The sequence below is a fragment of the Rhinolophus sinicus genome, linkage group LG12 (genome assembly GCF_036562045.2).
Source record: "Rhinolophus sinicus isolate RSC01 linkage group LG12, ASM3656204v1, whole genome shotgun sequence".
NCBI lineage: Eukaryota > Metazoa > Chordata > Mammalia > Chiroptera > Rhinolophidae > Rhinolophus > Rhinolophus sinicus.
Genome location: NC_133761.1, coordinates 42405827 through 42430632, shown reverse-complemented (window position 1 = coordinate 42430632; position 24806 = coordinate 42405827). Strand labels below are relative to the sequence as shown.

General features: G+C 53.5%; 1 protein-coding gene across 2 annotated transcripts in view; it reads right to left on the bottom strand.

Moving 5' to 3' along the window:
- Nucleotides 1-24806, bottom strand: part of GALNT2 (polypeptide N-acetylgalactosaminyltransferase 2) — a 169248-nt gene continuing 144442 nt past the window's right edge. For both annotated transcript variants that reach the window (XM_074316435.1, XM_074316434.1), the window contains 8 exons: nucleotides 24400-24487; nucleotides 23170-23273; nucleotides 19040-19166; nucleotides 14058-14150; nucleotides 13685-13768; nucleotides 11790-11916; nucleotides 6312-6431; nucleotides 1-2598 (listed from right to left, as the gene is read on the bottom strand). In XM_074316435.1, the coding sequence (XP_074172536.1) occupies nucleotides 2443-2598; nucleotides 6312-6431; nucleotides 11790-11916; nucleotides 13685-13768; nucleotides 14058-14150; nucleotides 19040-19166; nucleotides 23170-23273; nucleotides 24400-24487 (899 nt within the window). In that variant the 3' untranslated portion in view covers nucleotides 1-2442. The remainder of the gene's footprint in view (nucleotides 2599-6311; nucleotides 6432-11789; nucleotides 11917-13684; nucleotides 13769-14057; nucleotides 14151-19039; nucleotides 19167-23169; nucleotides 23274-24399; nucleotides 24488-24806) is intronic.

Below are 24806 nucleotides of genomic sequence, written 5' to 3'. Positions count from 1 at the left end.
TTATCTATAAAGTATCTTCTCTTTATTTAAGTTAAACAATTTTCAAGGATGGTTTCCATCTATAAAATGGACAAAGTACAAGCTCTGTACAGCAGTTCTTTAAAAAAATCAACTGGAAAAAAAATTACCAAACTATATTTTGAATTTGCAAAACATACAGATACCATCATTTTCGCTTTTATGAAGACATAAGAAAGACCATCACAGAGAAGACGATTAACTTCGCCACGCTTTGCTCAAAGGGCTCTTAGTAAAGAATCTTTATTTGTAAAAACAGGAGTGGGAGGGCGAGATAGTCCCGATGACTACAAAATAACGCAACCACAGTAAGTCACTTTGGCACACTGTGTCATGTAAACATAGCTCACCTCGAGGGGGCCTGCCCAGCCCACCCCTGCTCACAACACCCACACCATCCACGGCTGCGTTGCCCACCAGCTCAGGGATGGGGAGCTGCCCCCCAAGGGACTGGGTGCACCTGGCCTGATGGTACAAAGTTTGGTAAGACTTCTGGGTTGGGTGGAGTTGTGTGGGTGAAGGATCGTCAAGGTCAAGAACTTGATTAAAATTTGTTTTCCATCTCGGCCAAATTTGTTTTCCATCAATGGGACACTTTTCTAACAGTAGAAACAACTCACAGGTGACAGGGTCTGACAGTGAAAACCGGGCTGAGTTCCAAAGGCTGACACAGAGCAGGAGTCCCCAGGGGCCCACTTGGAGGCAAGGTCAGCCTCTGTCAGTGTAGGAGTCAGTCCAGCTACGGCCTCCGTGTCCACTGGAAATACGCCTGGCTGTGGGCAGGGGCAGAAGAGGAGAAGACAGAGGAAAAAGTCCCCCAACCAGGCCTCCACATCTGATCCCACTGTCATAAAGCAGACCCGTGGGGCTTTCGCAGTGGAGGAAGAAAGATCACCAATACTGCCTTTCCTAAAAGAAACAAGCAGGAAAGAGAGCAGCACTCGGCAGTGCGAACCTTCCAGGGCCACTTCTCACTGTGTGAGCTCCCAGGTCCTCCCAGAGTGGGCTGATGATGTGTGTTTAGGACGTGTGCCCCCCCCCCACACGGTAGCTTGTGGGCTGCCGGCGTGACCAGCCTCTGAGACCAGGTATGTGTGTGGGAGGGAGTGGGGCAGGACGGTGGCCAGTGGCCAGGACAATGAGCCAGGAGCCGTTCTGCAGGGGCCAAGGTGCTCTGACACTTCAAAGGCAAGGAGGGCTGTGCAGGGACATTCCTGGGATCTAGGCAGACGCTCAGGCCTCTTCCTTCCTACTACTACCTGTTAGTGTGTAACTGTCTTGTGGTTCATCCTCACCTCTGCCTCTCAAACCACAAGGTGCCTGTTTTGGACCCTGAATGCTCCCTGCCCGTGAGCAGGCACTGCTGCTTCCACCCGTCCTAATTCTTGGCCCACAGCTCCTGAGGCCTGACCTGGGCCTGGCAGGGACAGAGCAGGCAGGCCAGGTTCCAGGACCCAGGTGGCAGTGGCAGTGTTGCCAGGATGCTCACAATTAGCCCGATGCCAGCCTGTGACAGTTTCCCACAGCCACTGGGAGCTGTGGGATTGTTTTTTTTTCCCTTAGAGAAAAGAAATTTAATTTAAAAAGACCTAAAGTAATATTTGTCAAAATAAGTAACCTCTGTAGGTTTACAGATACCCCGGGCACGGGAGGTGGGTTCCAGCACAGCCGTGACTCCTAGGCCAAAGCCAAAGAGATGTCCAGCCCGGGCCTCGGGCACCGCTGGCTCCCGGGGCAGCTGCCGGCCAGGCCCCGCCAGTCACGGTGGCGCTGCTCACCGCTAAGGCCTCTCACAGGGGATGGAGGCCACCTCCCCCTTGGGGACAGCCAGGCCCCAGGCTCCAGCCCCTCCTGCACCGGCCATGAGCTGCGTCGTGGAGAACTTACAAGATGAGGGCAACCTACAGAAACCATGGGAACTGACCGTACGTTCTTTCTCTCCGTATACTTGTATTTAGTGTCCGGCCATAGAAAAGTTCATATTCAAATATAGCAAGTATGTCATGTGGGAGGGGGTCTGAGGCTGGGAGCCGAGGAGCAGGGCAAGGGGGTGTGATGTGACCCTGCCCAATGACGGTTCGGTGTTGTGGGGACCACGATGGGATCAAAATGGAGATTTCAGAAGAATGCTCCTCGGTGGGGTGAGTATGCCCCTCCCCGCTCCCCGACCAGACCAGGAGGAAGCCGGGAAGGGTGGCTGTGGCTTCCACAAAGGGGACCTGGCTGCTTGTTGTGACGAGGACAGTTCCCTCCTCGCCTCTTGCTTGTGTGCCGTGTCCTGTGCCTGGCTGAAGTTCTCCGACTTTCAGACCATGATGGAATACTGAGGTATATAGCTTCGCGGAAAGTTTCAGGAACGTAACCAATACCGTGACTGTAAGACTCAGGCTGCCGGTGCAGGGCCAGGATGCCCGGCCGGGTCTCCTACTGCTGCAGGTTCAGCGAGAACTTCCACTGCTGGGACAGGGAGGGGCCGCACACCTCGACGCTCAGGCCCCCGGTCTTGGCCATGCGGCTGTCCAGGCACAGATTGCTGCCCACATGCCGTAGCTTGGAGTTGCCCTCGATCTGCTCCCATTTCTGCAAAACACAGGAGGACGCCCACAGTGAGCATGGAGCAGAGGACCAACGGGTGCGTTTGCAGGGCTGGGGTTGCATTAGAAACACTCTTTTTGGCCTCTGGTCATAAAGGATGGGAGTAGCCACAGATCTGCTGAGGGCCCAGGAAAGAAACCTGGGTCTGCCTCGCCCCACAACTCCAAACCTCTTCTCTGGGCTGCCAGGGCCACCTCCTGCCCCTCCTGTCACCTCCTCCAAGCCCCTGTGCTTTCCTGGAGGGTCTGCATCCATTCACAGGAAGGCCAGACCTGGTATTTCACCCCAAGAAAGGAGCCATAGGCCACGGAGCCAGCTCACAGGGAGCCTCACCCTGCCCCTGGCTGATGGAGGCAGCCCTTCTGGGGACCTTGGTCTGGACACTCCCACGCACCCACTGAGGGCCGGATGCTCAGAGGAATGCTGTCAGAGAGATGCTTGTGTGGGCGGAACCTCATGTTGAGAAACCTATTTCTATATTGTGTGTCTTCCCTTCCAGTGTGTGAGCACCTAGGTGGGAATAAGAAACTTCTCAGCCACCCTAGAGTCCCCCGGCACTCTGCATGGCAGGGACCAAATATTTGCTGAGTTCTGAACGTGCATATCCCCCACTAAAACCAAATCAAACCAAACTAACCAACCAACCAGACTCAATCACCAACCAACCCTCAACCAACCAACCAAGTCAGAGAACAAAGCCCAGCCTGAAGGAAATCTAAGGACCTTTCCCCATGTTATTAATCCCTATGTAAAAAGCTCCAGTGCTTGTTCTTTAGAAACAAAGGAACACACTTTTTCTCCCCAAAGCTCTCCATTCATCAATGGCACGTGTGACTAACTTTCATGCTGTGTGCACTAAAGCTCCTTTCCGTAAGTATTTCTGCAGACTCTTTTGATACTGTGGAAAGTGGACTTGCTTAATCTTGCCTCCATCCGCTCTGACTCTGCAAATACACACATAGTGAGGACATACAGACAAGCCTGGAAACCAGACATTCCAATTGGAAGACGGTGCAGCTTCAAGAGAAAATTAACTGGGAGGCCTCTTCTCAAAGGGCAAATGGATGGGAGGTGGGGCAGAGAGGAGGCCGGCGCCAGAGGGCTTCCTACATGAGAACGCTGCAAGGACGCTCTCAGAAGGCCCCGGGTGCTGGGTTCCCCACAGTGCCCTCAGGTGAGCCCACAATGCCATCTGATTTCCCCGCAGTGCCATCAGGTCTGAGTGGGGGGAGGCTATGGCCACCTGCCTGCTATGGCCACCTGCCTGCCCTCTCCTGCATTCCGGGCCCCCTTTGCAGTCAGCTATTCCACATGCTGTTTTCCTCCATTGTCATGTAAAGTATGTATGGCTGCCAACATCTACATGTCACTTTGAGTGGCCAGGATTCAGCTTGACAAATACAAAATGAATGGAGTCTGATTCTCTGGATGGGTTCTGTCATGTGTCAAAGCATCTGCTAAATGGAGGGCCTTAAAAACAACCAGCCCCCAGTTTTCTCTCCAGAAGGCAGTAATGTCAGCTCAGACCCATGGTGGGGTGGGACAGACTTCTGGGATTGGCACTGGCCCCACCCCCTCTCTACTGGGCAAGTCTTGGGGTGACAAGTTTAACAGCTCCTCACTCATACATGCAGCACCCAGAAAAGCTAACTGTTTGCAGGCCTTTTTCCATCTCATGATGTGAGCCTTTCAGGGCGTCAGTTATGGTTCCCAAGCACTGGCACAGAGGCAGGAACGCCTGCTCACTCCTGGAATGAAGCCAGCTCTTACTAAGGTAACGCCTCCAGCAATGAAGCACCTGTGTCTGTTAAAAAGGTGTGGAGGTCAGACAGTCGTCCCTGCCACTCGGCTCCATCCCCACAGACATCAGCCCGTTGCACCCCATGTGATACACATGCCTTGCAGAGTTCTAGGTGGCCTGGGTCCTAGGGATGGTGGCCTCCCTTGGTTAACAGTACGTCTTATTCACCAGGGAATTACAGTCGGGATACTGCATCAGCAAAGATGGGTGTTGGGGTGCCAACCATGAGCAGAGCCAGCAGAGGCGGCACCCATGGCAAACCAGGCTGGGCTCCATAGCGTGGGGGAACAGGGGCAACCACGGCCGGGCCGGGGATGGCTGGAAAAGGGGCCCTGCAAGCATTCCCTGACACCTGGGATCGAGCAAGGGACACTGGCGAGGAGGCACTCAGTCTCTGGGTCTCAGCCTCCCCTTTTGTGAAGTTAGTATTGGACTAGACACCCATGTGGGCTCCTGGCTCTGTGCCTCAGTTTCCCCACACCCCCTATCTCATAAGAAGCGGCCGTAAGAAGATGCGCCAGCGCTCCATGTGTGGGCAGGTGGGGAGGTCCTTTGTGGCTGCTTGTCTCCCTGACACTGGCCATAAACCCCCGGCTCAAGGAAGAGTCTGCCTCCAAGTTCCCACCAGCGAGCACGTCAGAGAAATCCAGCTTCAAAGTACAAATATATTCTGAATCGTCTGGAAAAATTTATATATCTTTGAGTGTGTGTATGTGTGGATAAGGTCTCATCCATTTAGACTTTAATCACTTAGAATTTCTGTAAATTAAAAAAAAAAAATTTAATGAATAAAGAAAAGCATGTAATTTCTCTTTACAATATCCAGTGGTGTGGGGAGGAGAATGAAAACAATCAGAAAACGTGCCATCAGCCCTCTGGTTTGGGACATGAGGCCCCTTACAGGTCTTCTTTCAGGGCTGTGGCTTTACCAGGACACCGGAATGAGAACCCAGGACGAAACACCTCCCTTTGGAGACGTTATTATGAACCTCACTCTTTTCTAGTACTTATTGCTACGTCAGTGTCTCACTAACTTCTCCTGAATAAATTAATACACTTTTGTTTTCTAAACAAAGCTTTGAGTCATGCCTTTCACTCACTCAGGCTGGCTTGTTTCCAAGCCACCGAGGGGCTTTGTTCTGAGCCTGGGCCACGTTCCCAGCGTGTGTGGCTGGCTGCGGCCGCACCCCTGCTTGGCCTGCCCGTGCTTTGTTCTATGGAGAAGCTGTGGGCCACAGGACACTGTCCCTGGCTCCAGTGTGACATCTGATGGGGCAGAACGGTACGGGGTTCCAGCCACAAGCACCCCTTCTCCCTGTATCAGCATCATCGGACAAGAGCTAAGCAGTACGGCTGCTACGAAGGCTCCTGAAAGGAGGACAGCAGCACTGCGGACCTCGCCGGTCACGTGAGCAGGAAATGAGCCGAAGGTGCTAAGGGACCCCCATGCTGCCCAGCCCAGAGCTGGTCCTGACAAAGCTCTCCATGCGAGTGGAACACACAGCTAAAGAGTATGGCCCAGTTAGGTTAGAGGGTGAGGCCCACATCTGAACAGACCAGAAGGGAAGACAGCCGCCAACCCAGATAAGCCCACAGGAGAAGCAGACGGGGGCGGGGGGGTGGGGGCGGGCAGTGCAGAGGGAGCTCCGTGGGGCGGGGCTGGCAGGAGATATCAGCCTGGGGCACGCACGCCCTGCACCTGTCACAAACGTCACGTGTCACGAGCATCCTGCACAGAAATGACCGGTGCCTCCTACGTGCCAGGAACTACACCACATTGGGGACACAGAGGGAGCCAGGAGCTTAGGTCGAGTCGGCCAGCTGGACGTGACTGGAAACATGTAAGTGCACACTGCCACCGTCCGCGGAGGGTGGCGTTGGGGGCCGAGGACTGTACCTGTCTGCTGTCATTCTCCCGGCAGCCTTGCAGCTTTATGAGTGAGCCAGGTGCCCGATCCACCACGGTCAGGCACAGGTCCATGTGTTTCACCGACTTCTCCTTGGTCAGGGCCCACTCCTGGAACAGAACCGGGGGTCAGAGGCACACCCCACGAAGGGCAGACAAATGACAGAGCGAAGGGATGGAGGGCTTGGAAGGGAAACGGGGAGCTAAGATTCAGAACCCCTGAACCTACTCTGAGCCAACACATGACTTTATGCCTAAGGGCAAATCTGCAACTGGGGGTCTCAGGGGAGCTCCACAGCTGTACCCTGAGTCAACCGAGGGAAGTGCAAACGTGCGCTGGGAACCTGAGTACTGGGGTGAGCAGCCCCAAGTGCAAACCTGGGCCCCACCCCGCTTCCTGTCATCACATGTGAGTCATAAACACTGGTTACTGCAGGTGGGCAGCTCACGGTCAGCTGTTCCTCCCACACTATTTCAGAAAGACCCGGCCCCAGGCATCCATGAGGGGTAAAAGTCCTGTACTGGGTAAAAGTACTGTACTGTGTAAAAGTCCTAACTGGCATATGGCACATTTAAGCAAAGTGTAAAGAGCGTAGCCTCCTAAGTGAGGAGGTAAGTGACCCAGGCTCATGGAGCGTGAGTCCCAGGAACACTGTGTGCCAAGCACCATCTCAACAGTCCCACAAACGCTATTATTCACTCCATTTTATAGACAAGAACGCTGGGCCAGAGTGCTGAAATAACTTGCCTGTGACTTTAAAAAATACAGACACACACCTACCTGTTTCCCCAAAAATAAGACCTAGCTGGACAATCAGCTCGAAAGTGTCTTTTGGAACAAAAATTAATATAAGACCTAGTCTTATTTTGTATTATGTTAGATAATACCCAGTCTTATAGTAAAATAAAAACAAGTTTTATATTAATTTTTTCTCCAAAAGACGCATTAGAGCTGATGGTCTGGCTAGGTCTTATTTTCGGGGAAACACCATATGTATGTACCCGTACAGACACTCAACACCCCTCCTCCCATCCCCGCTTTAGGGCTGAGAGCACAACCTTTCATCTGAACACTAAACAAGATCACCTGAGGGCAGGGAACTGGGGAATGAAGACTGCCGAGTGGGGCTGCAGGCAGGCAGAGGAGTCTGACCTTCCTCTAGGGCCTGACCTTCACACCAGGGAACACCCAGGCGAGCCCTCCGGCTCCATCCAGAGCAGCAAGGCCTCTTCCCACTAACCCCACGGGGCTCCCCCCTGCCCATCCCCCCCACCCCTTCTGGCTACACGCCCAGGAAAGCTGCTGCAACTCCTTGTCTGTCTGTCCATCCATCCATCCACTGGGTGACTGCACAGGTCAGACAAGGCCCTGCTCTTGGGAAGCTCACTCTCCAGTGGGGAGAACAGGCAGCACATAAATAAATGCATTCCATCACTTCAGGATTGTCAAGCATCACTGAGAAACTGTCTTCCTTCTTCCTGTTCTAGGGGGACAGAGTAGGGAAGGAATAAATAATTGCTTAGAGACCCCTGTAAGGATCTAAGTCCCTTAGAAGGTCTGTCATGAGGCAGCATTAACAGCTCAGGTCACATGCCAGCCCTTACAGGCCACTGTGACACAAGCGAGTGAGCCAGCGCCTAGGGGCGGGGCGCAGGGGCCACAGCCCCTCCATCTGTTCTCCTAATGGACGCCCCCTTGGGCCAGTCCTCTGACTCCCCTCGCCTTCAGTTCCCTCACATTTTAATTAGTGTTTCTTAAAGAGTATTCTGGGGAGTTCTCTGAAAAGTTTGTTCCAAGTCAAATAAATTTGTGAAACACTGAATATAGGCTGTTTCTCTTGCAAATTCAGAAGCCCAGTAAAGGGTCTGCAAGCCCAGAGCAGAGGAAACGCCAGGCCTGTTTTCCTTAGTGTCCCTGAAGAAACTTCAGGGCCTGCAGCCTGTCCCCACCTCTCCCCATCAGGGGCTCCTGACACTGAGCCTTCTCTGGGGACAGCCACACACCAGCCCAAGGGTCAATTCTAACCTCCCATGACACTATCAATCCACTGGGTGCTCCCAAGACACGAACAGGCACTGCATGTCACCCACACGTGCAGAGAAGAGGCCCAGGAAGGAGCACGCACATTCAGCCACCGACTTGACCCAAACAGATGCCCTGTTCCTGGGTAGGACGACGGGGGGTGGATAACTCAGAATGGAGGCGGCTTCTGCACTGCTCCTGACACAGGTGGGACAGGTGTGGGAAAGTTTGCTGACTCACGGCTGAATGTTCCCACAGGCTTCTCGCTATGGTGTGCTTAATTATTTTAAAGCAGACTTTACACTGAATTCCAGAAAAAACAATTCAGGTATGCAAACAACAGAGCCAGCTGCCACTCTGTTCTTCTGCTGCATTTCAATTATCTGATTTTGTAAAATAAAGTTCATACATATTTAAGAAATGCTTTTTTGAGCTGCCACTCTTAAAAAGCATGGCCACTAATCTTCCCATTTCCTGTGTGTCTGCTGAGGTTCAGCCAAAACCAGATAGCAAACTGCGTGCTTCCAGAGCAGGAACCTATTTTCAGTTGGGAAATGCTATTTCCCCTCTCTCGTCACATCCACGCGGCACGCTACTCGCAGGAGCTCACTCCCCATCAGTTCAGACAGACTCTCTCTCGGTAGGTTTACCAGCCTGAGTGTCAGGCAGCATGAGCCTGGGCTCCATCTCCTCAGAACTGCACCCCCAACAGGCGGCTATTTAAATGAACTGAAGTTACGTGAAATAAGGACGCTGCACCCTCAGTCGCGCCGGCCACGAGTCCAGCACTCCGCAGCTACACGGACTGCTGGTGACTGTTCTGCACGGTGCAGATCCAGAAAGCGGCTCTCTGGACCTCGGGCTGGTCCTTGCAGGAAGGTGTGCCCAGGTGTTGGGGCGACAGCTGCCTCACTGTTACCTGCTGACATGTGCTCTCCCACTAGAAAACCCTCGCTGCCCAGCTGCTCATTGAGAACAACCCACCTCAGAGGCCCTCAAAACCCCGGTGCTCTGAGCCCAGAAGACTCGGTCAGGCTGTGGGCGTGGCCCCAATAGCACTTTCTGGAAGCTCCAGCTCCCCCCCGCCCCCCACACACAGGCGTGGGCGGAGTGGGTCCAGTGCCCTAGACTGGCAGGGCTGTGTCTCCCGCCACGACCCCAGAGCCCATCGCTGCCCCTGGCACAGCACGTGCCCAGCACACATCTGCTGGAAAGGGATTAAAAAGCCCAGTGAGACCAGTGATGGTCCCACAACAGCAGAGGAAAAGGGCAGAGAGGGGGAGCAAAGTGCTCTGCATGTGACCGTGTCATCTCCACGAGGTGCGAGGCTGAACACTCAGGTCGGACTTAGGCAGACACAGAGCCAGCCTGTGTCAGACCACGGTATGGGGTGGCACAGCACTGTCACCTCTGCACATGGCCAAGTGGCTTCCTACACTGTCCCGACCGACTTCCTTCCCTAGAATCGCACGGAGAGCAGCTCGTCACCAATGAGCACCAGTGCCTACATATATGGTCACTGTGATTCACTGTCCAAAGCAGGATACCCTTGAGACTAAAAGGAAAGCTACTAAAAACTACAGGGGGTCAACAGGTTGTCCAGGATGTGGCACAGTCAGCCTGCCCATGGGGTGCCCAGAGGAGGGCTCAGGGGTTCTGAGACCCACTTTGGGCAGGATCAGAGGACCCAGAGCTATGCCCACTTGTCCTTCCTTCTGGGGGCATGTGGGGGTGATCGTTTTGTTGAACAGCGATCAAAGGATACCAGCCAAATTCCTGAATTCATCAAGCGCTGCCTTTCTGACTCGGACCAAGCTCAGTGTTTGGAGAATAGGATCGATTGAGTTCCCTGTCTTCACAGAGACCCACTTTTCTGAGGGTGAAATTTTAGTATATTCATTATGGTTACGGATGGAGACAGAAAAAAGCCACCTCTCCTCGTCCCTCCTGCCCCCACCCCACGGAGGCCCGAACCATGGAGAAGCTGGTGCAGGAGCAGGGCCTGCATGGCTCTGCAGTGAACTCCATGTCCTGCGGTGCCACTGCTGAGTCCATGATATCACACAGGCCACCCGGCGTCCCAGCACGAAGTGAGAACCACATTTAATTTCAGGGCCTCAGAGCAAAGGGCTGATGAGGACAGGAATGCTCTCGGCGGAAATAGCACCGCCCCGTCCTCCTGTCCTGACCAGCGAACACCGAACACTGCCTCGCTCGTCACTCCTGCTCGTCCCTCCTCTCCTGTACTTCCTCCCCTCTCTGCAGGCTCCCTTTGCAGGGCCAATCCTAACACTGCAGGGCCTGGGGCGAGAACACAGGCGGGGACCCATATGTCACAGGTTCAAATAGTGAAAATTGGTAAGTGAGCTGAGCCCCGAGGCTGGCTGTCACGTAGCTGTCCCCTGGGGAACATCCCCACGAGCCAAGTGACGCCCTCAGGACAGAGCCCAGGAGCAGCGCATGCGTGCTGGGCTGGCACAGATGCTGGCCAGCGCTGTATGGGGACCGCTCTCCCTCTCTTGTTCGTCTCTTGTCTAATTTAGTACGTTCAGGCCATCGCATGCAACTGCTAAATGACATCACCAAGTGAAGAAAGGAGGAAAAGTGTGTGAGGACGGCTGTCTGCCCAGACACTCTTTGGGAGGTTTGAAACAGACAAGCTTACATGAATGCAGGAGCCCTCTTATAGAAACAGTTCTATTTAAAGAAGGTTCTGGGACTAATAAATCTAGATACACCGAGCTAAGCTGCCCTTTATTTGTTTTTTCTTTTTTAAACTGTAGGCCCTTTGCGAGCTGCGCATGTTTCCAGGGTGCTAAGAGTGCACAGTACTGCCCAACCTGTTTTGTGTCCAATCCCCACATTTTACCAAGTACTGTCTCCTGGGAAAGCTGCCTTCTAGAACAGTGTTCTCTGAATAAACAGCCGTGGCTGGGCCTATCAAGCCATATACCTCTCTCCTTTTCAGTGATGACAGGTTTTTATGCCTCTAGGAAAAGGGTTTATGTGTCACAGTGAGTGGTTACTAATGTTTTGTATCTCAAGCTGTTAGTATCTGATCAGCAGGGAACAATGACTCGTCCCAGTGCCCATGGAAAAGCACTGCTTCGGGTGGGACACGGGCAGGGTTGAGACCAGAGACCAGACGCAGATGCAGACACACACAGGTGCTTGGGGTGAGCGCACACCTCGGGAGGACAGAGGTGGCGGGAGGACGAGGTCACCAGCCCTGCGCCGTGCCTGGACAGTGGGGGCTGATGTCAGCATTCACGCGGCCTGAGGCTGATGACAGGTCTGGGACATCCCATCTGATCCTGAGGCTGGCTGCAGGGGGCCGTGACCAGCAGGAGCCAGGCACTTCCTCGCAGGACAAGGGGACAGCGAGGACTTGTCACCTAAGGACACCCTCCTGGTCTCTGTGGGCCCGCAGGGGCTCATGTTCATACCTGGTTCCCCCCAGCGTTGTGACATTCATAAACTCCAACAACACCATCAGCAAAGTGTCCCAAAGTGTCGAGGCAGTTGGTCCCCTGCTGCAAGGCCCCAAAAGCTATATCCTGATGGTCAGGAACCCTGGAAAGCAACGTGAGAATGGTCTGCTTATTCCGCGAGACCCCAGTGCCCATCGCCCAGCCCTGCGCTCGGGGTCCATCTCAGGCAGAACAAGCACAGAAAAGCAGTGGCAGCTTCGCAACACCCCACGCACCCCACCCCACCTCAGGCAGGCGTGTCAGCGAGACAGCTCCTCTGAGTTTCTAACTGAATGGAACAGTGTAAGTTGGGGAAGGACTCTTTCCACTGTGTATCGGGAAATTCTTCCTCTATTCTCACTGTTAAGTTGGTCGGACGTCGTTCAGAAAAGCAGTTAGAATGTGGTCGGACCCTGCTGCCTGTAAGTCTGCAGGAAACTTAGGATTTGACTGTCACCAAGTAGAAGGGACATGCAGAGATTGTCTGGTGGCCAGACACAAACAGGGAAACAACATCCAGCAGGCGGGAGCCATGGGCTTTAGGTCAGACCTGCCTTTGCCCCAACTGTCCGGGGAACTGTCCACTCTTGCTCTCCAACCCTCAATCCCATCTTCCGCATGGTCCCTGCCAGACAGGAAGGAATCCACACAGCACCCACTTCCAGCACGTGGCCCAGCATGTCCCTTAGGAAGCCGTCAGGAAATGGCGACCATTGTTGACACAACACGAACATGAGGCTGGCATCTCTGCATGGGCGGGGACAGCTTGCCCACTGCTGTGGTGCCTGATGTAGGCTTCAGTGATGCACAGCCCGGGCCCCCAATCATGGGTGACCTCAGGGTGAAACTACAGTTACTGTCACTCTGTCTGGCGTCATTACATCACAGGTGAGTGACAGCAAAGTGGGCACCGTTACAGGCTACAATCCACAGTGGTGAAGGCCGTCATCGGCCACAGGAGAGACGTGACAGGGCTTCCCACGGTGACTGCCCCGGTTGTCCATCCCCGGCAAAGCCGACCGCCTTTGGCAGCAGAGGCACAGGTCCAAAGGGCGGCATGGCTGGGCAGCCGCACTCCCGCCAACAAGTCTGGGATGAGACTCGAGGGGAGGGGAGGGCCGGGGGCAGACATGACAGTGGTGGCCTGCATTCAGTTACTCATCGGACATCTGTGACTTGCTGTGAGATGCTCTGGGACAGTCAGAATAAGGACTGTGCCACGTCACGGCCAAATCCGTGTGGCAGTCCCTTTAAGACGACGTTTAGATGGATCCTGAAACCCGCAGACCCACCTATGGGTCCTGTGAGGAGGGTGTCCCTGCTCCCCTGGGACGTAGACAGAGGCTGGAAGCGTATCTCTGCCACCATCTTTCCCATGGTGCAGGTCCCCGCCTCCCAGCCCTGTTGAATGCCAGTATCTGCGAGCAGCATAGTGAGCAGAGCAGCGTGAGGCGGGCGAGGCCGAGGGACTGAGGGCACCGCACAGGCACACATGGGCAGTGGAACTGTCCCTCTGTCACTTGGAGCCCATCGGACAGCGGGCCTCTGGTCCCCGCGCTCTGCCATCTTACTAGTGGGAAACAAGCTAAATGGGCGACACGTTGGAACTGTGTCCAGGTCTAAGAAGAACGGGAGGGCAGCTCAGCAGGACAGAGCAGGAGGCCACATTTCAGGGCGCATTCTCAGTGGCGCTTGGGGACAGCGGGGGTGGGCGGGGACATGCAGTTCTCACTGGGAGCCCCAGCTACCGGGCAAGAGGCTGACGTGTAAACCTCACTTCACCTTGCGAGGGCTCGCCACCTCGCTGACACCTTGGTGACACTCCAGTGCTTCCAAACCTTAACGTGCGACCCCCAGACCCCGTGGCTTACCGTAATTCTGGGTAGACATTTTCAAGGTACCACTTGAAAGGCTTGCAGCTGAGTTTCTTCCTAAGCTCCAATCGGCTCTGAATACTGCAGGAGAGGGCAACACGGTCCCTTTACAAATTTTAAGAACTTACGGGCTCCCTCCCTCAAACCTGGAGGTCTGCCTGAGAACCGCATGGGCAGGTGGTGCTGCCCGCCTGTGCACAGCCATGGCCCTGGGGCCCCACCCCACCTCCCACACCCCTCCCACCTGAGGCCCACACCCGCCTTTGACACCTGGGTGGCTGTTCTCAACTGTGGCCACAGGTCCCCCCCCACACACACACACCCCGCGACACCCAGCAAAGTAGCACAAGATGGCACAAGGGACACTTACTTGCCATAAGGAACGTTTCTGGCGGAAGGCACTGCTGCGTAATAGAAATTTTTGTATTCATCCATCCAGACCTCCGCTGCCCGGCGGGTGTTACTAGAAACAAAACAAACCTCCCTGAGCTGTGATTTGTTTTCCTGCCATCAACGTCACTCTGTTTGCACTTGTCTGCTAGGAGTGCCACCGGAAGGTCCTTCCGGGAGGGCTGGCAGCTCTGTGTAATGCAGAGAGCAGGCTGTCAAACAGAACTTGCTTTTTTGTCTTTCCCAGAACACGAGTTATCCAAGAGAAGTCAAAGTCAGAATTCCAGCATGGCAGGTACTGTAAGGAAGGGACCGGCGCTATAGCAGAGAGGACGACAAAGGCAATACTGGGCACGAGTTACGCGCCCACAGGACGATGCCATAGCACAGCCCAACCCTTGGCCCCCACGGCCTTTCTCATGCTGGGCTCTAACACTGCCAGGCAGCTCTGGGGAAAAGAACAGATGAGAGTTTCTAGTGAAATGACTTTTCTTTCTGCAGCCCGAGTTGAGTGTTCTGTTTGCACAAGGCACAGTGAGTGACGTGAAGGGGACAGTAGCTTTATGCCCTGCATCTGGGGTGCCTCCGGAACTTTGCTGGAGGGGCGCAGACAGACGGGCTTTCCTGGAAGGCAAGAGAACTATGTGCTTAAATCTCACAACCATGGAGAGAACCAGCTTCATGATCAGTGTCAGGGTCAGTGAGGCCACCGGCCCAGCTCCTCTGAAGGTCTGATGTGCCTGACAGGCCACCACATGTGGCATCAGCATCTTATCCTGCCGACATTCTTTCAAAGCACCTACGAGGGTTGTCAACACAGTGAAGCTCGTTGCTCCCACTTCCTGGACGTGGTTCCAGAGTCATGCTTCCAGCTCACAACCACCTCACGCACCCCCAGAACCCACAGAACACCTTCTATTCTTGCAAAATAAACACATCAGTGAGGCAGTGCTCACCTTTTAGAATAATTCCTTCTACATGGAAGGTCTCTTTTAAATGGTGAGCCTGTCAAATGATCTGAGTTACAATTATGAAAACCATTTCTGTTTGGGACATCCGTCTTTTAGATAAAGTGGTGTATACACCTTTTTCCTTTTCATGAAGTGGCAGACAGACTGCAGGATGCCGTTTCGGGGACAGACAGACCGCAGGAATGTACCCATCTTCTGATGCCACAGTTCCCACTTCCACAAACTTACCTCAAGGAAATAATCAACTGGGAAGGAAAATGTGAAGACAGGCTCACTCCAGCATGGTTATAATGGCAAAGCAATTAGAAACAATGACTTAATTGATTTAACAGGAAGGAATCAAATAAATGAACACCGTGGCCACTAAAAACACAGGTGGGCATCTTACATGTCACTGTGGAATAATGTCCTTGCCTTGGGTGAAAATCAAACAGATTACAGAACGGCACCCAGTAGATATGTGTGTAGAGGAAGAAGAAGGGGCTGGGGAGGGAGGGAGGGACAGAGAAGCTAAAAGATGGATCCACCAAATTATAAGAGTGTTATCTCTGGTAAGGAGGTCAGTGATTTTTTTTATGTCTTCCTGTAAAAAATGCCCAGGTACCACAATGAGCATTTAAGTGCTGGGGATACTGGACGTGAGTGTTATTTCTCAGAGAGCCGTTAAATATTCTTCCTGGGGTTGGTGGCTTGTTACGTGGCCCAGGCCTTCGCCTCTGCCCGGCTCTGCAACTTCAGTCCTCTGGGGTTTGGACTCCCCGTCAGTAAAATGAAAGGATTTGATTCAAAGATCTCCTAGGTCTCTTTTGGCCCTAATGATTCAAAGGTTTTATGAATTCCAACTGCACAATGGTTTTAAATCACTTAAGTCATTTCTTAATTCACAAATGCAAAGGTACCTTTTTCTGTCCACTTAACAGAAAAAGGTCCGCAGGCAGCAGTGTCCATTCATTCATTCAGGTCCTTACCAGGTACGTACTATACACTATATGCCCGTCTTCTAGGTGCCACAGACACAGTGGCACCTGCAGAGACCACTTTTCATTTCCCCGGTCTCTCCTGGCTGCTGCCCCCCCCCCACCCCCACTTCCCGACACACACATGCAGGGCAGACGGTGCGGCTCTAACAGACTAGAGGGTGCGATTCAAACTGGCCAGGTACCCTGCTTGGTGGGAGTAGCAGTAAACGGCTTTGTAGGCAAGTCAGTTTAGACGATTGGTTTCCTGTACTTAGTTTGTTCACATTATCCTGCACCGTGGGTAACTACGGTCTCGCCACTCACTGCTAAACCTAAACCCGAACGTCCACCCTAGGGCCTCACTGTCACACCTCTGACTGGGCCTTTCCCTGGCCTTGGGGTGACTGGTCCACACACACCCTCCAAACAGTCTCTTAAGAGGCTAACTAGACATGCAGCCGTGTGAAAAAGGAACCACCCAACTGCCCACTCTCCACTGGTACTAGGAGGTGGCTTTCATAAGCAAAGACACATGTAAGGTTTTGCAGACATGTCACCACCTTCCTCTCTAAAGTAACAGACGCCCACATGGCACACCTGGGGGTGGTAAAGTAGGCAGGACCCGCACAGGCCCCCTGCCCCGGCATGCAGTCCTCCGTCCCTCCCTCACAGACTGAGACTGTTCTCTGCACGCCACTCTAAAACCTACTTTAGCATCTGTATCTCATTGCTAAATTTCAGCAACCTCAGACACAGACTGCGCTGAGGGGTCTAGATAAAAAGATCGATGTGGCAATGACTCCAACTCTGGAGCCAAGCTGCCGACTTGAACCCTAGCTCTGTCACTTTCCAGTGTGTGAACTTGGACAAAGGAACTGCACCTTTTTGTGCCTCAGTTTCCCTTATCTCTAAAGTGGGGTTTAGTAATAGTACTTCACAAGGTTTTATGAGCATTACATAGGTTAATATTTGCAAAGTACTTAGAACAGCCTGGCACACACGAAACACTATAAATTATAGGTACTGTTGTTTAGCCCCAATTTTTAGATGGTGAAATCTTATACATTTAATGCCACACAATGGAGGAAATTAAAGAGAACTTGGGACTGGGAATTGCCCTGGGAAACAATATTCCACCTCTGTGTCTTCAGACCACTGTGCTGGGGGCAGTGGCGGCTCTTGCTGAAGGTCCAACAGGTGTATGCTGCCCCCAGGTACTGATGCCAGGGGCGGCTTCCTCCCCAAATGCCCAGCGTGCAGACTCCTGGGCTGCAAAGCACAATGAGAACGTTCCCATCTGAAAAACAGCGCTTCTGTGAAAAGCGTACAAAGAGATGTCGTGTGCATTTTCACAGACTGTTTTCTGAAATCCCACCATTTGCGGGTAGATTCCAATGGCTTTGGTTTGGGAGTCTGATGTCTGCACCAGAGGTTTCTGGAATGAATGTCACGTCGCCTGGGAAAATGCTTGTTTGATTTTACAGAGCTCATTTTATGAGACCACATTTTGTTTTATAAAGCCCGAACAAAAATGAGGTTTAGACAACATTTGGGCAAGGATGTACTTTTTGAGAGAATGCCATTTGGTCAGAACCATTATTTGGTATTTGGCTTCCATTACAGTTTCCCAGAAGTCAGACTGTATGCTAAAAATTCAACTTCTGTGGAATATGTGTGTGCTGTGTGATCTGTACGCAAAGACAGTTTACAATGTGTGAGTCACTGTCCCGGCCCAGTGCACTGCCGCCCTCCTCTAAAGCTTTCCTTCCTTACTAGGGCACCACATCAACAAAGCTGTGTGACCCAGAGCCCGGGGGCCCCTTGTCCCTCGCCCTCCCTCTCCTGTAACTGCCAATCTATCAGCACACACTGCCTGCCTCAGCGTGTGGCTGGCCCCTGGCCCCATTGCCATGGCCACAGCTGTGGTCCAGGCCACCTCACCTCTCGCCTGGGCTGCGACAGCTCTTAGAAGTGCCCTGCAGTGGAGGGGAGTGACACGCACACCACCATTTCATCCTGTTGTCACCTCCTCGCCACCCTCCACACAGCCAGAAGGACGTCTCTATGCTCAGAACATAAGAGGGATGTGGTGCTTAGAGTCCCCAGTGTCCCTACCCCTCCCGGCATCAGAACAACAGTTTCCTGCTGCCCACAGGACGCAGGACTGGGGCCGCCCTTGCTCTCCAGGACCCGGTCACACTCGGCATCCTTCTGTGCTGCAGGTGTGCCAAAACTCACCTTTATCTCAGTGACATGGACCTGCTCGTCCTGCCCCTCATGCCCCTCCCCCCCCACATGGCCACATCTTACCTGTTCACAGCATTTATTAAGTGTCTGAAATCACCTTATTTAGCTGTGCGGGTGCTGGGCTGACCACTCCCACTACCTGAGCCCAGCTGGTCGGCTTCACAGTTTTACCTTTAGCATCTAAAAGGTTCCCTAGGAAACCTGTAGCCCTCACACTGGTCACTTGCTGTTTTCCTTCAGAGCTCTTCATGTTCACTAGCATGTTTCCATCCTCGTCATGAATCATATCTACACATCAGAATGTCTTTTCGGCTTGAATCTAGTGCGGCTTGACTGCTAACATATTGTACCCTGAATGGTATCTGTAATAAAAAACGTTAGGTCCTCATCTTTAAAACAGCTTCTTCCCGTAACACCACGTGGGTGTGGTTCTGTGAGCTGCACACAGGGCCAGGTCTGCGAGGTCCCGTCACCAGGACACGGAGCGCCCCGCAGCCCTCCGGCCGCCCCTCCCCACCCCAAGTCCCGGTCTGTCGGTGTCTTTTGGAGACGGCCCTGCAAGTGGACTTGGGCAGGACAGGACCTTTAGAGCGAGCACCTGGCACACAGCACAGCGCCCCTGACAGGCACCCGAGGTGTGTGCTTCAGCAGCTGCTCCCTGTCACCGCCGAGTGACGTCCGTCCCGTGGAGGGGCAGTTTCCATACAGCCCAAGGTCGACCCCTGTCCGGGAGGCGTCCGCAGAGTTCTTGCCCCTGCTCAGCCCCCGCTCGGCCTCACACTCACCGGGCGAAGACGGTGCCGCTGCCCCCCGGGAACGTGTAGGGGTGCTGCTTCCGGAACACGTGCCCCACACGGCTGCAGGGGATGATTTCCAGGCTGCCGCCGCACTGCCACACGCGGAAGGAGATCTCTGGGGTGGAGAACGAGACGCTGAGCGCGGCGCCCTCCCGCAGGGCACAGGTGCCCCCTCCCACCAGGGGCTCCCACACCCTCACTGCTGCTGGAGGCGCGAGGAAGGAACACGCCGCTTTCCAGAACACAGTCCGTACCGCTGCACGTGAGGACAGCTGCCGCCTGGACGGCCAGGCCCCCTGGCACAGAGGGACGCACGTAGGGGTGGACATGCCGATGAGCCCGGCGCCGTGAGTGTGCACATGGGCTCCAAGTGAAGCTGCAAACCTCACACTCACACACACACACACACACACACACACACACACACACACACACCTTTAAGTGGTCAGTTACGCCTCAGTAAAGCCGGAGAGGAAAACAAAGGTGGGAAGGCAGCTCACACTTAGGTCGCAGTGTTGTTTATCGACACTAGAAAGTGGTGTAGACAAAAAGAATCATGCCAAGCTAACACCCACACCAGGACATTTAGTGTCAGAGATTCAGCATTGGTGGAAGACAGCTAGATCTGTGTCACCAAGTCCCATGCTTTTAGTGCAGAATTCTAGTCCACCTTAGGAAGACAGAAATGAAGGGAGAGCATCTTGCAACATTTTCCAGATTCAGACTAGGAGCCTTGAGACCAGAGTGATCTTTGGCCTATTCTGAGAGCAAAGGACTTGGCATGAGGCCTGGGACGTCCCTGTGATGTCACAAACATCGACTGACGAAGTGCCTGGGCTGAGGCCTGCAGGCTGGTTCCATTCCATCTGCACTTGCTCAGTGTCAGAGGTGCTGGAGAAAGCAGCGTGGACAGTGTAAAAACACCGTGAGCCGGAGGCACGGAAGGCCCGTACCGGAGCCTTAATGTTGGAAAGTACCAGGCAACCAATAGGCCATCTTCCTCTAAATCTAATTTTCAATGCACTGAGCACCAATGTGTATCTGAACTTTTCCATCCAGGAAAAAGCTCTCTTCCCTTAAACCGCAAAAACTCTCTGTCCTGTGCTTTCCCAAGCGTCAGCCACCTGGAGTTCACAGGCACTACAGACGTGGTAGTGACCAGGGACGCCTGGGGACCAGACAGATATCTGAGGATGGCCGACACCCCTTACCAATCAGTGACCAACTGGCCTGGGAGACTGCCCTCCACCTGCTTGCACACGGATCCTCCCTGCAGGCGTGACGAGCCGTGTAGTTGGGCGCTGCTCATGCCACCGGGACGCGCACGCAGCCCCAAGCGTCTGCACTCGGGAGCAGCTGGGCACACTGCTGCCGTCTGTCCCTCCCAGACAGTGTAAGGAACTGAGGTTAAGCAGGAAAACGAAGGTCTATGCTTGTGAATTCTGAGAGGCTCTGCGAGGAGTCTGTGAAAGGCATTCCTTCCATGTCATCTAGCATCCCTGAGAACATGTCGGGAGGCGGTCACCGTGGGGACCTCCCACCAGTGCACAGGGACCAGACGTGACTGCGGTGGGAGGCTGCTGCCCAGGAAGCCAGCTGCTGGGCGAACCCTGTGGACAGAGCCTCGCCGTGGCAGCAGGTACCTGGATGGCACAGTGAGGGGCATGGAGGACCCACTCTGGCAGACGGCACGAGTGTCCTTCGACCCAGCAAAGCCCAGCGGTGGGAGCGAGTGACACGCAGTTATGAGACCTGAACAGCCAATTCCCTCATCATATTAAAAACGTATGGTTCTGACCACCCAGGCCCACCCAGGGGAAGGTTTCTGACTTTCCTTCTTACAGCGTCAACAAAACTTCCAATGAGAAGTTCTCTGTATTTTAGGAAATAAAGTTTAATTATACACTGGCCTAATTGGAAAATTCAAAATCTGGGGCTAGCAAGGGCCCCTGGCTTGTGCACGGGGAGTCTGTTAAACCAGTAAGGGATCAGTTCCGAGTTAGTGGGAGGTTTTAAAGGCCAAGTACAACTACAGGCATAGTCCAGTCTGACTTTGCTTGAACTTGGGGTGTTATAACTTGGGGATGACTGCTTAATATAACTTGGTGGCTTTTTAATCAGGTATCTTGTATTTGCATCTTGGCTCTGCAAACAACCAGCTCTGAGGCCGTAGGCGAGACTCTGTCCTTCAAGAAGCCTGAACTGAGACCCTGTACGGGGAGCAGTTAGACCCTCCTGACACGGTGGGGACCTGCGGAAAGGGAAGACAGTGTTCACGGTACCTGAGCCTCTTCCAGCGCCAGGACCAGGCTCTGTCCTTCCGTGTAACTGCCGGAGTCACTGACAGTTAGCTAGGAACACCGGCAGCCCCAGGAGTTCTGTGGGCACACCTGCTGGAGGTGCCTAGAGTTTTCTCAGGCGGCTGCACCCACCTCTCCCAGCACCCACCACACAGCCCTCAGGCTGGACACACACGGCCCCAGAAGTCGGATCAGTGCCAACAGAGAGATGCCCAGCGGGCACCTTCCCTGCTGAAACCCCTGTGCCTGCTTCAGCGAGGGTGCAATACTCTCAGGAGCGGCCTGAACTGGAGCCGACAAGGGGAGGAAGACGCTGCCAGCACCCGGGCCCAGTGCCCCTTCCGCCCTGTCCTGCCTCGCTCGCCTCGACTCCGGTTCCCTCAGCCCCCACAGGGCCTCGTACATGGCACAGCTGCGAAAGGAGGGACACCACACCAACAACCAGCCAGGGAATTAAAACATTTCTCTCCCCTCTTCTGGTCTCTGGGTGAAACGTTTCCTTTGATATTTACAGCAACTTTCTTCCTACACGAAGACAAAAGTACTGCCATGTCACCTGCCCAATCCTTGCTTTCAGCTCATAGCACAAACTTCCGAAAACCACACCGCGTTTGTGGGAGCTGGTCACCTCAGTGATGTGCTGTCCGACGGGCGGGCTGGCTGCCGGATTGCCACTAAGCCCGACTCCACATTCTCTTCAGAGGTTAACAATTCCTCTGAAGCCTTCTGAGCTCTAACAACTTTAATCCAAGTCGTGTCTACCTGTCAACATCTCATAAAAAAACAACAACCAGGAGTTTGACTCACGGTCCTTCGGCCTGAGGACCTGGTATCGTTACTGAGTCTCAGCTTTAACCTCAGCGGAGGTGAAGAAATGCCCCACATGAGATGTTATCAGTAACTTGTACATCATAAAATGAGAGAAAAATAGTAGGCGAGGCTAGTGTTTTAAACTAACAAAAAATGCCAAAGGCTCTGCTACGAGTGAAAATGGCTGAGAACGACAGTGGCATCATTTTCTCTCCTTTTCCCTGCCTCCCTGCTCTCAAGGTGCCCCCACCCAAGGGTGAGTGTAATTTAACAGCGTTCAGGAGCCGAGGGGAATCAGCTCAGAACCACAAGCACTGGAGTGAAAGGTTCAAGTGAAACAAACAACAAAAAAAGACAAGAGTCTTTTTATCTTTATGCAGTAAGTAAGATGCAGCTACCAATACAGACCAAAGTCTGTAAACTTTCATTGTCCCCAAATCCGGGTAAAATCGATTTGTACGGGTTATTAAAAAAAAAGTCAAACCAAATAGACCCGTCATCAAGCAGTCAGGAAGGGAGAACGCCAGGGCCCCCCCTGACTTTCATGCTTTGGTGGCCCGTGTGCCAGCCCCCGCACAGCTCCCCATCCACTCCACACGGCAAAAAACAAACCCACAGCCTGAGTCGTTCCGCCCACTTTTGTAAGCCTGCTTTCCAAACCCTCGGATTCAAAGGACATTAAAGAGTTTGCATTTCCCTTCAAGAGCTTATCTGTATCTTCGCATCCTGCCCTCTCAGGGTGACACACTTTAATGCCCGACCCAAGACTCTTTTAAGGATAAAAGGGGTGGTCCATGTACTTACATGGGGACCAGTTATGTCCAACGGTTACTAACGTCTTTAAAAGTGATTTCCCACTTCGCACCCTGTACACCACAAACTCTCGCCTAACAGTCTCTTCAAAGCTTCCATTTTTCATCTCTACCCCTCTTGGTCAGCAGGAAAAAACCCTGCATTCACCAGAACTGGAAAGTGTTTGGTGCTTGAAGACACGAGCCTCATACGTACCCAGGTTTTCTCCTCCCCATACATCCATCATCATGTCGTATTTGCCCAATTCTTCAAAGTAGAACTTATCCATCACGAACAACCCTCCAGCAATCATGGGGGTTCTAAAGAGGCAGAGAGGGTGGAAGGGAAGAGGGAGAGATCAAAGGTCAAGGTGAGCTCACCAGCAGTGTTACACCAAGGTCGAGCCTACATACTGACCTTAAAAATAACCGCATGGCTCTGTTTCTTGCTCAGTGTTCTGGGTACACTCCTGCTTTACAACCGCTGTCTTCAAATGCCTCCCCCCCTGCCCTGCTCAGATGCCCCGCAATGCGAGGGGCTGGGCCGTGCCTCCTCCAGCAGAGTGGCGACGGGCTGGGTGCGTTCTGACAAGTGGCGCTAGGCAATCCTCAGCCTTCTGTGCCCATTCTCCGTGGAGGATCGCAAAGCAGCCAGCGCACTTGGGAAGCCCGGGGACGCGAGCTGTCTCAGCGTCGTCACTGCCATGGAGCAGGCTCCTACTTTGCCAGACGGACACATCACCACCTCACTTCTCTGTCAGCTTGCGAAGGGCTAACAGAACGTTCAGGGAACCCTGCTCATTCCCAGCAGAGGCGCTGTGAGAATTCAATGTCAAGTGCTGGAAACATCTAGCTACAGATGCTGGGAACATGCTGGCAACACGCTGGCAGGGAGGTTTCAGGGTGGCTGTCGGGAGCAGTGCCCTCACTTAGCCAGCAACTGTGCTGAGCTCTGAGTGAAGGGGTGGCCCACGGCCCCGCCCCACAGAGGCGTACGGACTCCCAGCGTGAACCCAGGCCTGGCCTGGGACCTTACAGCCAGGTGGTCATGAGGACAAGCTGCTTCCTTGTGGCCAAATGGGACAGTGGACAAAGGGCAGGGGACCAGGAATGCCAGCAGCAGAGGACACTCCCACTGGCCAGGCACACCCCCCTTCCTGGGTTCCAGAGGTCATCTTGGAGCCCCCGCCCTGCCGAGGAAAATGCTCCACCTTTGAAAGATGAGGACACACAGGCCTGGCAGCTTTGCTTTAGGGGTACACACTCGCTGTCATCTGAGGAGAGGAGTCTCAAGGTACTTCATTCTGTGACATGCTGGCAGATCCCCCTTTGATCTAAGATGAGGGGGTGTGGGTGTGGGGGCACAGGCCGTCAGGCCCCAAGGGGACATGGGACCCAAGCCTGGTTCCCAGTGGTGAGGGGCACCCCAAAGGATCCTGGCACTTACTTTATGGGGGCGACCGGGTTTCCTTGGCGGGACCTTCTCTGCTCAGGTGTCATGTAGTCCCACTTGAACACCAAGTTCCAGTCAAAACCTGCCAACCACACAAAGGAAACAGCGTGTTGACGAGAGTGGATGTTTGTTCTATGACGAGAACGGATGTTTGCTCTCAGCACCAATGTTCTTCACAGCTTAAAAATACCGGATATTTGCACAAGACTCAACAAAAAACACAACAAAACAGAACAGAGAAGTTGTGGTGGGGAGAGAGTGAGTGGCGGACGGCAGGACAGCGGGAGGGCGCCCAGAGATCTTTTTTCCCCAAAACAGAAAAGTTTTCCCAAAACAGAAAATGTGGGCCAGGCGTCTCTAAAATGAGAATGCGTACGAATAAATGTGAAATGAGAAGAGAA